General features: G+C 41.9%; 1 protein-coding gene across 3 annotated transcripts in view; it reads right to left on the bottom strand.

Moving 5' to 3' along the window:
* The window catches only part of LOC121576501 (WD repeat-containing protein 47), a 32,852-nt gene that overhangs the window by 16,706 nt on the left and 2,980 nt on the right, over positions 1 to 13,166 (bottom strand). For 2 of the 3 annotated variants that reach the window (XR_006661555.1, XM_041889688.2), the window contains exons 2-8: positions 12,585 to 12,780; positions 8,979 to 9,062; positions 8,573 to 8,657; positions 7,859 to 8,167; positions 6,915 to 7,360; positions 4,842 to 4,935; positions 3,746 to 3,939 (exon numbers count right to left, since the gene is read on the bottom strand). Coding sequence is in view for 2 of the 3 variants with exons in the window: in XM_041889688.2 (XP_041745622.1) it covers positions 3,746 to 3,939; positions 4,842 to 4,935; positions 6,915 to 7,360; positions 7,859 to 8,167; positions 8,573 to 8,657; positions 8,979 to 9,062; positions 12,585 to 12,742 (1,370 nt within the window). In the remaining variant the exon portion in view is untranslated. The remainder of the gene's footprint in view (positions 1 to 3,745; positions 3,940 to 4,841; positions 4,936 to 6,914; positions 7,361 to 7,858; positions 8,168 to 8,572; positions 8,658 to 8,978; positions 9,063 to 12,584; positions 12,781 to 13,166) is intronic. The other variant, XM_041889687.2, reaches the window with a different exon arrangement.

Raw genomic sequence — 13,166 nt, 5'->3', positions numbered from 1 at the left:
TCTCTGAAGAGACCTGAAAGTAGGTGTGCAGCGACGCTCCCCATCCAACCTGACAGAGCTTGAGAGGATCTGCAGAGAAGAATGGGAGAAACTCCCAAAATACAGGTGTGCCGAGCTTGTAGCGTCATACCCAAGAAGACTTGAGGCTGTAATCGCTGCAAAAAGGTGCTTCAACAAAGTACTGAGTAAAGGGTCTGAATACTTATGTAAATTTGATATTTCCCTTTTTTTTATTTTGAATAAATTAGCAAACATTTCTAAAAAACAGTTTTTGCTTTGTCATTATGGAGTGTTGTGTGTAGATTGATGAGGGAAGAAAACAATTTCATCGATTTTAGAATAAGGCTGTAATGTAACAAAATGTGGAAAAAGTCAAGGGGTCTGAATACTTTCCCGAATGCACTGTGTGTGTGTGTATGTGTTTATCATATATATATATATATATATATATATATATATATATATATATATATATATATATATATATATATATATATATATATATATGCTTTTTCTGAAATGTCTTAATTTAACTTTCTGGTTATTATTCATTTTTATTTTAGTCATTTAGCAGACGATCTTATCCAGATCGACTTACAGGAGCAATTAGGGTTAAGTGCCTTCCTCAAGGGCACATTGACAGATTTTTCACCTAGTCAGCTCAGGGATTCGAACCAGCGACCTTTCAGTTACTGGCCCAACGCTCTTAACCGGTTGAGTGTTAACCGCTTGACAGTTTATTAGGTACACCAGCCCATACACGAAAAATGCTTCGCTCCTACAGACAGTGAGTCATGTGGCCGTGGCTGGCTATATAAATCAGGCATTGAGGCATTCAGTTACTGTTTGGTTCAATGTTAGAATGGGCAAAACGAGTGACCTAAGTGACTTTGAGTGTGATATGATGGTTGGAGCCAGGCGCGCCTGTCCCAGTATCTCAGAAATGGCCGTCCTCCTGGGCTTTTCACGCACGACAGTGTCTAGGGTTTACCGAGAATTGTGCGACAAATAAAAAAACATCCAGTCAGCGGCAGTCCTGTGGGTGAAAACAGCTTGTTGATGAGAGGTCGAAGAAGAATGGCAAGAATCGTGCAAGCTAACAGGCGGGCCACAAACAGGCAAATAACGGCGCAGTACAACAGTGGTGTGCAGAACGGCATCTAGGAACGCACAACACGTCGGTCCTTGTCACGGATAGGCTATTGCAGCAGACGACCACACCGGGTTCCACTCCTATCAGCTAAAAACAAGAAGAAGCAGCTCCAGTGGGCACGCGGTCACCAACACTGGACAATTGAGGAGTGGAAAAACATTGCCTGGTCCAACGTATCCCGGTTCAGGATTTGGCGTAAGCAGCATGAGTCCATGACCCTATCCTGCCTGGTGTCAGCAGTACAGGCTTGTGGTGGTGGTGTAATGGTGTGGGGAATGTTTTCCTGGCGCACGTTAGGTCCCTTAATACCAATAAAGCAACGTTGTCATGCCCCGAAGAAGTCCGGCTGTTCTGGAGGCAAAAGGTGGGTACGATCCGGTGCGAGATGGGTGTACTTAATAAACTATATAAATAGTGTGTATAGACATTATGGACAGTATATGAATAGAAAAGGTGTGTACGGCTGTAGTTATATAGGATGGTACAGACAGTATCAGTGGCGGTCAGTGCTGTTTATGATGAGGGAGGACAATTATTGTTTTTTTTATGAGCATGGCCTTATTTCTATTACAGCATGTTGGATGACTGTCATTCATATTCCATCCACCCAGTTCAATGTAACATCGATAGGTTTAGGCTACTACATGATACTCTAATGTTCCCTATACCCATCATGAGGTTGCTACAACCTAGCCTATGAAATGAAAGTTTACAACGTAGGTGCACACAGGTCGAGAGACAAATTTGAGATGATAGACAGTGACACATGGACAGACAGTGACACATTCAATACCGCCTTGCACACTCTTGCCTGCATCTAGCTTATCTAGGATGCAATCATTAGTCCAACAGTTGCAAACGAGAGTTTCTATTGGACAAATTCTGGTATTTTTAGCCCCGTTTTGTTTTCTTCCGTTTATGAGACGTTTTTCAACAGAATCGGCAGAATGAATACACCCCTGATCACGCATAGGCACAGTTCACTTTCAAACATACCAGCTACGTTTTATTCATTCTAGCCTCTATGCACTCTCCTCCTCTCACCTTTTCCCTTCGTTTGTGGACTTCAATGAATAACACATAAGCTGTATGTGACCAGGCGAAAAAACCTTTCCAAACCTTGTCATAACCGCTACACACAGCCTACATCATTGTCCCCATATTAGCTAAAGTAACGTCCTAGTCAACATAGCTAATAGAACTAATGCGTTAGTAAAACCGCTACAATCATGCAGTAATGTTACAGTGTATAGTCAGTAAGCAGTTAGACTGGCGGGCCCCGGTGGCAATAAATTAATCAAACCAAAAGCTTACCTTGACTTGGAAGAGTTCCAGTGTTGGATAGTCATAGCCAGCTAGCTAACATAGCATCCCTCTGTTTGAGCAGGGTGTTTCAGTAGGCTAAACTAGCTAGCTGTATTTGATAGCTAACTAAGTGAAACTGAAAAAAAAAAGAATAAATCTCTCTCTCTCTTGCTTCTCTTTCATTTTTGAAGAAATTAATTTGTTCAAAACTGTTCAACTATTGTCTTTCTCTCTCTTTGAGTCAACTACTCTGTAGCTTATGCTTTCAGTACTAGATTCATTATCTGATCCTTTGATTGGATGGACAACATGTCAGTTCATGCTGCAACAGCACTGATAGGTTGGAGGACGTCCTCCGGATGTTGTCATAATTACTGTGTAAGTCTATGGAAGGGGGTGAGAACCAAGAGCCTCCTAGGTTTTGTATAGAAGTCAATGTACCCAGAGGAGGACGGAAGCTAGCTGTCTTCCGGCTACACCATGGTGCTACCCTACAGAGTGCTGTTGAATATATTTAGTATAGTTTTATCTAAAAAGGATAACTTTTTCAATGTTTTACCATTTAATTTTTTTTTGAAATTCACTGAGGAGGATGGTCCTCCCCTTCCTCCTTTGACGATCCTCCACTGGACAGTATATGAATAGAAAAGGTGTGTACAGCAGTAGTTATATAGGATGAGCCATGACTAGAATTATTGCCAGATATTACTACACTGTTGGAGCTAGAAACATAAGCATTTCACTGCACTTCCTATTTATTTTATTTAACCTTAATTTAACTAGGCAAGTCAATTAAGAACAAATTCTTATTTACAATGACGGCCTACCAAGAGGTAAAAGGCCTCCTGAGGAGACTGGGATTAAACATCTGCAAATCTTTGTACGCGACCAATACAATTTGATTCAATTTAATTTTCAACACTGTCAGACAACTTGTTTGGAAGACAACAATGAACGACAATCTAATGAGTGAGGTTTTTTCTCTGTGAGGTTTTGCTCCCTCCAGGTGTGTGTGTGTGTGTGGGTGTGGGTGTGTGTGTGTGTGGGTGTGTGTGTGTGTGTTGTCTCTAACCTGTTGAGGAACTTCTCAGTGAGGTTGTGCTGCCTCCAGGTGTGTGTGTGTGTGTGTGTGTGTGTGTGTGTGTGTGTGTGTGTGTGTGTGTGTGTGTGTTGTCTCTAACCTGTTGAGGAACGTCTCAGTGAGGTTGTGCTCCCTCCAGGTGAGGTTGTGCTCCCTCCAGGTGTGTGTGTGTGTGTGTGTGTGTGTGTGTGTGTGTTGTCTCTAACCTGTTGAGGAACGTCTCTGTGAGGTTGTGCTCCCTCCAGGTGAGGGTGTTCTGGGCATCTGGCCCCTCCTGTGTGTGAACCCCCCCCTCCAGGAGCATCTGCTGGTACAGCTGTCTCTGCTGCTGCTTCTGCTCCAGGTGCTGCTGGACACGTTTCCTCTGCCTGTAGTACTCCTGGACCTGCTCACTGTCATGCTGTTGAAGACACACACACACGCATTCAGAAAGATAGACGGATATAGTACACAAAGACTGAAACGCGCCCACACACCATTATGTCAGGTCATGAGGTTACTTCCAAAAACAAGCGGCAAACTACTGTACAGCCAACTCCACAATTTCAAGGCCTCAAAGCTCATCCCCATAAAAAATTAAATTAAATTACCAAGGACCCCCATCAGACACACAATGGGACAACTCTTCATCTCTCTAAAGTGACTCTATGCATGCACAGAAAAATCCAATCTAAACCTGCTGGGCTTTAGCGATGCATTAAAAATGAGCAATGAGTATGCTAGCAGATTGGCTGTCGAGACCAGCCATCAAAGCAGATTCTACACCGCTGTCCGTGACCTGTGTCATCAGATTATGGCCACCATAGCAGATGAGGTGGCCGCTGTTGGCAGTAGCTCATAGACTCCCCTGTCAGGTGACAGGGTGTCTGTGGGGTCAACTCCCTCGTGGACGAGGTCGTTGAGGTGGATTTATAGGTAACTAATGTCAGTGGGTGAGGAGATGGGAGTGTGGGGACGACGACCATGAGAGAGAGGGGTGGGGGGAGGCCATGAGAGAGAGAGAGAGAGAGAGAGAGAGAGAGAGAGAGAGAGAGAGAGAGAGAGAGGGGTGGGGGGAGGCCATGAGAGAGAGAGAGAGAGAGAGAGAGAGAGAGAGAGAGAGAGAGAGAGAGAGAGAGAGAGAGAGATCACAAGATGTATTCCCTTTTATAATGTATGTCCTAATGGCCAGATGGGGACACCATCTTTCACAAAGGTTTGCAGGAAATTGGGATGAAATGTTAGTGGCATTTACAGTTAGATGCGCTGGTCTCACTAATTGTCACAGGAAATGCCTTGCGTGATACGAGGGGGTGAAATTACCTCTTTTTCATTTGGTGGCCCACCGTCCGTCCCCGGTGCCAGTGGGGTGCGCATGACATTTGGTCCACTGGAGGCCAGAACCGGTGGGACAATCCTGTTGACAAAGGGACAAAATATCCACATGACTATAGGCTTGGCAGGGACACATTTACAGTGTCCTCTCCAAAATGGCATACACTGCAAAATACAGTGCCTTCGGAAAGTATTCAGACCCCTTGGCTTTTTCCACATTTTGTTACATTACAGCCTTATTCTAAAATTGATTCAATAGTTTTTTCCCCTCATCAATCTACACACAATACCTCATAATGACAAAGCAAAAACAGATTTCTAGAATGTTTTGCTAATTTATCAAGATAAAAAAATAAAATGTAATGTTACATTTACATAAGTATTCAGACCCTTTACTCAATACTTTTAGAATAAGGCTGTAAAGTAACAAAATGTGGAAAAAGTCAACGGGTCTGAATACTTTCCGAAGGCACTGTAAGCACACTTTCAACCAATCCCAAATCGCCCCCTACACCCTAGGGAGGTGGTGGTGGTGGGGCTAGTACCATATTGCATATAGGCCATAGACCGTCACCATCATCATCGTTTGACTACAGAACAGTCGACCGGTACAGACCGCATATACAATAGACCCTATAGGTAAAGACCTACCTATTAATTCCTTTCAGATCTACACAAGCCTAGGTAAGACCTAGGGGTCGATGTGTGCATCTGGTCCTCTGTAGCTCAATTGGTAGAGCATGACGCTTGTAACGCCAGGGTAGTGGGTTCGATTCCCCGGGACCACCCATACGTAAAAATGTATGCACACATGACTAAGTCGCTTTGGATAAAAGCGTCTGCTAAATGGCATATTATTACTATTATATATATTTAAAAAAATTCTACTAATGTTTTCATACTTCATTCAGTCGCCCTTAGAGACCACAGTCAGCTTGTCAGCGAACCAGTACGTGACATGATGCCAAACTGAGTCCCTGGAGGACATGTCTTCGCTTACATCACAACAATATACATGCCAAACTGAGTCCCTGGAGGACATGTCTTCGCTTACATCACAACAATATACATGCCAAACTGAGTCCCTGGAGGACATGTCTTCGCTTACATCACAACAATATACATGCCAAACTGAGCCCCTGGAGGACATGTCTTCGCTTACATCACAACAATATACATGCCAAACTGAGTCCCTGGAGGACATGTCTTCGCTTACATCACAACAATATACATGCCAAACTGCTGCTACAGCTCCTATTAATCCTCAACTGCAAGAGTTCACCATCACCACTATGTGGTCGGTCTTTCATCAAATTGAATCATAATGAAATCTATATTTAAATACTAGCTATCTTGCCAGATATAAATGCCAAAACAGACATAGCCACATTGTCCAATATGTGTCCGAATACTGAATGTTTCCACTTCTATACCCAGCCCTGATGGGCTCTTTGCAAGAGCAGAGTGGTGGACCTCTCAGACAGTGCACAACAGCTAATGTATGTCAAAGCATTGTTAACAGGATTACTGATAATACTATTAAGGCTAAATAAAGTGCCATATGCAGAGATCCACTATTTGTAAGGGTATAGGTCTGCATTCACTTTTGGGCAGTTACTCAAAACCGCATACACACAGCAATGATTTATGTCTCCACATGGATCTAGTACTAGTAGGGTATAAACGTGTTCCACATGTTAAAGCTTAAGGAAAGGTTAAAGCGTGAGTAAAGGTTAAGGAAAGGTTAAAGCGTGAGGAAAGGTTAAAGCGTGAGGAAAGGTTAAAGGTTAAGGAAAGGTTAAAGCGTGAGGAAAGGTTAAAGGTTAAGGAAAGGTTAAAGCGTGAGGAAAGGTTAAAGGTTAAGGAAAGGTTAAAGCGTGAGGAAAGGTTAAAGCGTGAGGAAAGGTTAAAGGTTAAGGAAAGGTGTTTGGACCTGAATGGAATTGGGATTCATTGTGAATCCTGGTAAGAGTGCATCTTTGTTTACAGTAATAGTATTGTCAAGCCGTACCTACTGATTTCAATAAATCTGTATTAACCCTGAAGGGCCTAGCGTTGTACCTCTCTGGCGAGTCGTCGTCCAGCTGGCGCACGTTATTCTCCACCATGCTTTGGCTGAGCGCTGGCCTCACGCTGCCCTCCGTGCCCCTCTTGTTCTGGGTCTGGGCAGCCAGGCCATGGGACAGCCCGTCCAGCGCCGGGTTCAGGGACCGCGACATGTAGGTGTCTGCCGACTGGGGCCTCTGCAGGGGCGAGGAGGGACAGGGGGAAAGCCGGCTGATGAGTGGGGTGAGCAGGTCGGCGTGGCCGGCCTTGGTAGGCTTGACGAGGGGATCCACGTGGATGGCCAGGGTCTTCTGCTGGAAGGCGCAGGAGAAGGCGCCTGGCGAGAGGTTCTGGAGCCACGAGAGCAGGGAGAGGTCGAGTTCGTCGCAGCCATTGCCGCACAGCACGTCCACGCCCAAGAGCACCTCGTCCTCTGTGATCTCCTCCCCCGTAGCTTTGCTCTGGAAGAGAAGAGGACAGACTGTTTGTGTCTCATTTCCTCCATCTGAACTGGTATTACCTAGGCTAGAGACTCCTGGTAGTCATATCTCTATAGTAACTTCACCTATCAGCAAGGATGAGTTAGACTGAGCTACTGTGAAGCTCCCCTTCCATTATGTACGTGGTGAAGCGTCTCATCCTTGGGACCTCTGTAGAGTTTTGGAAACGGAGAACATTGGTGTCTCAAAGAGACATTTTTCAACCTTTCTCAAAACACTTGACATTCCGAAACAAGGTAAAGGAACTGACCTCACTCACCTCCAGCCAACACATTGGCCATATTTACTGAGCCTGATTCCTCTCTAGGTTACTACCTTCTAGGGAATTTTAACTGGCCACTGTGCTTCTGCTTCTCCTTAGTCGTTGGGGCCCTGGTTACCGTAAAGCACGTTGTGACAACTGCTGATGTAAAAAGGGCTTTATAAATACATTTGATTGACTGATAAAGCCACACCCACCTGACAGAACTCCACACAGCACTCATACAACACTCCTTTGATGAGCAGCTGGAAGAGGCGGTTCCCTGAGGCCCTGAACCCAGCCTCGCTCAGCTTCCTGTCGGCAGGGATGAACTCAGCCACCATGGCGCAGGCCTCCTCGAAGCAGTGCACCCGGGCCGTGCTAGGGTTCCAGTCCTTGAACTCAGCGTGTTGGGTGAGGCAGGGCAGGGTGAGGAGCAGGCAGAGTTTACTGTAGTCGTCTTTAGAGGGGCAGAACACCTCCAGGCTGTGGAGACACTTGACCGCTTCCTGCATGGACAGCTCCAGCTGTCGGCAGCATAAGGAAAGGGGCAGGAGCTTCATTCAATGGCGTTTACTGAGTAGAGTAATACTAAGTATAACTATTATTTCATAGTATATCACACTAATACTAAGCCAATTTAAGATAATTTAAATGTAATTCATGAATTAAGAAGTGCCTATTATTATATTTTCCTTGAACATGAAGTTCACTTCCAAATTACTCCCAAACTACACTGGAAGGGGGGTCACGTTTTCCTTCCGCAGTTATGTTTTTAGCTTTGCTACACCTGAAGCATAAAAACAGTTGATCTCTTGAAATGGATCTTGCTCAACAGATGGGTGGCTTTTTTGCTGCCAGTATCTCAGCATGTCTATTTGAATACAGTACCACGTGCAATGCTTGCGGTATAGATTGGCTGTCCCACTCACATTCTGAGGGTCGTCGGCAGCTGACATGGCGTTATTCACACACAAGGCTTCCAGAAATTTCTGTTTCAGGACGATGTAGCGGAACCTGGACAAGCCAGGGAGGATCACAACACACATTTATAACATTCAGTAAAAAAACAACTCACTGTCAACTGGGTTCGTCTATTAACCTTTGGCCAATGTGCCAAAATTGAAAAGGGAAAATTGGCATTGCTTCGTATGTAATTGAACAAAATAGGTCGACTGTACAAAGATAAGACCTAATTTCACCTCTCGGTCGAGACACTCTTGACTGGCTAATCAAATCTCTGAAGAGTTAATGTGGTCTGTGTATCTGGCAAGAGTTAAGATTCACATTTGGGTGGCAGACATTGGGTCATATAAGCATTAAAAAAGGATATCTCACCTCTTTTTGTCAAACTTGTCCATGCCCTCTAAAGGCTGAATGAACTGTATGACCTCTTCCCACTGGCCATCTAGAATCAGCTGCCTGTGGAGAGAAGAACAGAGTAGGAGGGTTGATCTTCACCTTCTCAATAGAGGCACAACATGGGAATAACTGTCAGGGCATAGAGTGAACAGGACCCTGTTGTTCTGAAATTCTGTTTTACCTTTATCGATTCACCATGCTTGTACCTTATGGTAGCAGTGTGGTGATATTAATGATAAGCTAGTTGTTAGCTACAGATGTTTTATGAAAAACTGTACAGTGCCCTTTGAATGCTGTTAGTATTTGTGTGTAGTACTGTAAAAGAACATCCTAATTTGCTAGTATTTGTGTAGTACTGCAACAGAGCATTCTAATTTGTTAGTATTTGTGTGTAGTACTGAAAAAAAGCATCCTAATTTGTTAGTATTTGTGTGTAGTACTGCAACAGAGCATCCTAATTTGTTAGTATTTGTGTGTAGTACTGCAACAGAGCATTCTAATTTGATAGTATTTGTGTGTAGTACTGAAACAGAGCATTCTAATTTGATAGTATTTGTGTGTAGCACTGAAACAGAGCATTCTAATTTGATAGTATTTGTGTGTAGTACTGAAACAGAGCATTCTAATTTGATAGTATTTGTGTGTAGCACTGAAACAGAGCATTCTAATTTGTTAGTATTTGTGTGTAGTACTGCAACAGAGCATTCTAATTTGATAGTATTTGTGTGTAGTACTGCAACAGAGCATTCTAATTTGATAGTATTTGTGTGTAGTACTGCAACAGAGCATTCTAATTTGATAGTATTTGTGTGTAGCACTGAAACAGAGCATTCTAATTTGATAGTATTTGTGTGTAGTACTGAAACAGAGCATTCTAATTTGATAGTATTTGTGTGTAGCACTGAAACAGAGCATTCTAATTTGTTAGTATTTGTGTGTAGTACTGCAACAGAGCATTCTAATTTGATAGTATTTGTGTGTAGTACTGCAACAGAGCATTCTAATTTGATAGTATTTGTGTGTAGTACTGCAACAGAGCATTCTAATTTGATAGTATTTGTGTGTAGCACTGAAACAGAGCATTCTAATTTGATAGTATTTGTGTGTAGTACTGAAACAGAGCATTCTAATTTGATAGTATTTGTGTGTAGCACTGAAACAGAGCATTCTAATTTGATAGTATTTGTGTGTAGTACTGAAACAGAGCATTCTAATTAGATAGTATTTGTGTGTAGCACTGAAACAGAGCATTCTAATTTGATAGTATTTGTGTGTAGTACTGCAAAAAAGCATCCTAATTTGTTAGTATTTGTGTGTAGTACTGCAACAGAGCATCCTAATTTGTTAGTATTTGTGTGTAGCACTGCAACAGAGCATCCTAATTTGATAGTATTTGTGTGTAGCACTGAAACAGAGCATTCTAATTTGATAGTATTTGTGTGTAGCACTGAAACAGAGCATTCTAATTTGATAGTATTTGTGTGTAGCACTGAAACAGAGCATTCTAATTTGATAGTATTTGTGTGTAGTACTGAAACAGAGCATTCTAATTTGATAGTATTTGTGTGTAGCACTGAAACAGAGCATTCTAATTTGATAGTATTTGTGTGTAGCACTGAAACAGAGCATCCTAATTTGATAGTATGTGTGTGTAGTACTGAAACAGAGCATTCTAATTTGATAGTATTTGTGTGTAGTACTGAAACAGAGCATTCTAATTTGATAGTATTTGTGTGTAGTACTGAAACAGAGCATTCTAATTTGATAGTATTTGTGTGTAGTACTGAAACAGAGCATTCTAATTTGATAGTATTTGTGTGTAGCACTGAAACAGAGCATTCTAATTTGATAGTATTTGTGTGTAGCACTGAAACAGAGCATTCTAATTTGATAGTATTTGTGTGTAGCACTGAAACAGAGCATTCTAATTTGATAGTATTTGTGTGTAGTACTGAAACAGAGCATTCTAATTTGATAGTATTTGTGTGTAGCACTGAAACAGAGCATTCTAATTTGATAGTATTTGTGTGTAGCACTGAAACAGAGCATTCTAATTTGATAGTATTTGTGTGTAGTACTGAAACAGAGCATTCTAATTTGATAGTATTGTGTGTAGTACTGAAACAGAGCATTCTAATTTGATAGTATTTGTGTGTAGTACTGAAACAGAGCATTCTAATTTGATAGTATTTGTGTGTAGCACTGAAACAGAGCATTCTAATTTGATAGTATTTGTGTGTAGCACTGAAACAGAGCATTCTAATTTGATAGTATTTGTGTGTAGCACTGAAACAGAGCATTCTAATTTGATAGTATTTGTGTGTAGTACTGAAACAGAGCATTCTAATTTGATAGTATTTGTGTGTAGCACTGAAACAGAGCATTCTAATTTGATAGTATTTGTGTGTAGTACTGAAACAGAGCATTCTAATTTGATAGTATTTGTGTGTAGTACTGCAACAGAGCATTCTAATTTGATAGTATTTGTGTGTAGTACTGAAACAGAGCATTCTAATTTGATAGTATTTGTGTGTAGTACTGAAACAGAGCATTCTAATTTGATAGTATTTCTGTGTAGTACTGAAACAGAGCATTCTAATTTGATAGTATTTGTGTGTAGTACTGAAACAGAGCATTCTAATTTGATAGTATTTGTGTGTAGCACTGAAACAGAGCATTCTAATTTGATAGTATTTGTGTGTAGTACTGAAACAGAGCATTCTAATTTGATAGTATTTGTGTGTAGCACTGAAACAGAGCATTCTAATTTGATAGTATTTGTGTGTAGTACTGAAACAGAGCATTCTAATTTGATAGTATTTGTGTGTAGTACTGCAACAGAGCATTCTAATTTGATAAGCCTGATGGAAAACAAAGAGGGGTCATAACAGCGACCTTGTAAATCGATGATAGTGTAACGTTTATGTAATCAGCCACTTACCGACGCTAAATGGAATAATGTCCCAAGGGGATCTTTTGATTGAGTCTCTCTGGTGAATGTCACTGAGTACTGTACAAGGTGGAGTGCATCATGAAATACGCATAATGTAAAAAAGGGGATATCTAGGAATGTAGCTCGGGACCTCACATATGACAACACTATCGGTGTACTTAAAGGGACATTTCACTCCAAAATCAACAATTGTCTGATGTTTTCAGAATGTATAAGTTGTCTAATATCGAGATAAGTCCACATCCCATGCCATCAGTTGTGTAGCTCTATGAATGGAAAAGACCGGGAGATAATACGGTTCTTAAATCTTCCATTGATTTTGGATAGCTGGATCTACAAAACAGATGGTCTGAGACATGGACTTGTTTACAGAGTCTTAGAGCGTAAGGTAGCTCCATTTAATGCAGTCGTCATCAAGCCTCTTGATTAGCTGATTCAGGTGTATCAGAACTGGGCTGGAGGGAAAAACCTGCACACAGGGATTGAAGAGCACTGCTTTAAAAGAGTCCTAATGGGGTGATCTTTCCGAAGATTCTTCCCCCTGAGGGAGGTATGCCTAGCCAGGGTTTCTCCCATACAGACTTTAGAATGACACTGTGTTTGTAGCAGACTAAAGCAAATGGTAGTACCTGAGGAAGAGCATGTCATCAGAGTAAAGGCCATTGATGACGCCGCTCTCCTTCTCCAGGGCCAGCATGCTGATGTGGAGCTTCCTGGAGTTGAGGAAGTCCAGCATCAGTTTGATCACCTCCACCTCCTTGATGTTAATGGTCTCCTCCGCTGTCATGGCGACTGTCTGTCAGGTTAGGTAATGGGAGAGACTATCTGTCAGCAAAAAATAATAATAATAATAATTTAGGGCAGCTGTTCCAATGTATGAAATAATTTTTATTTTCAAATACAATTTATTTTTAGGCTTAGTTGTGGTCAATTTGAAGTGTACAAATTATTATAATGATGTACCCGCCCCACTCCCTCCCACCATCAGCGTCGTTCTGCTGGCCAGTGTTGCCATGTTCGCGGTTCTCCGACAATTGGGCTACTTTGAAAACGATGTCGCGGGTGAAAATGTATTGGTCGCGTGTGGCGGGCTACTTCCGAACTGCACTGCGGCCGCCATGGCATTTCTCTTTAAAAATATACACTGCTCAAAAAATAAATAAAAATAATAATAATAATAATAATAATAATAATATGCCATTTAGCAGACG

Source organism: Coregonus clupeaformis, chromosome 11, assembly GCF_020615455.1.
Source record: "Coregonus clupeaformis isolate EN_2021a chromosome 11, ASM2061545v1, whole genome shotgun sequence".
Lineage (NCBI taxonomy): Eukaryota > Metazoa > Chordata > Actinopteri > Salmoniformes > Salmonidae > Coregonus > Coregonus clupeaformis.
Note: the sequence above shows the minus strand (reverse complement) of the source record. Positions and strands in the feature narration are given on the sequence as shown.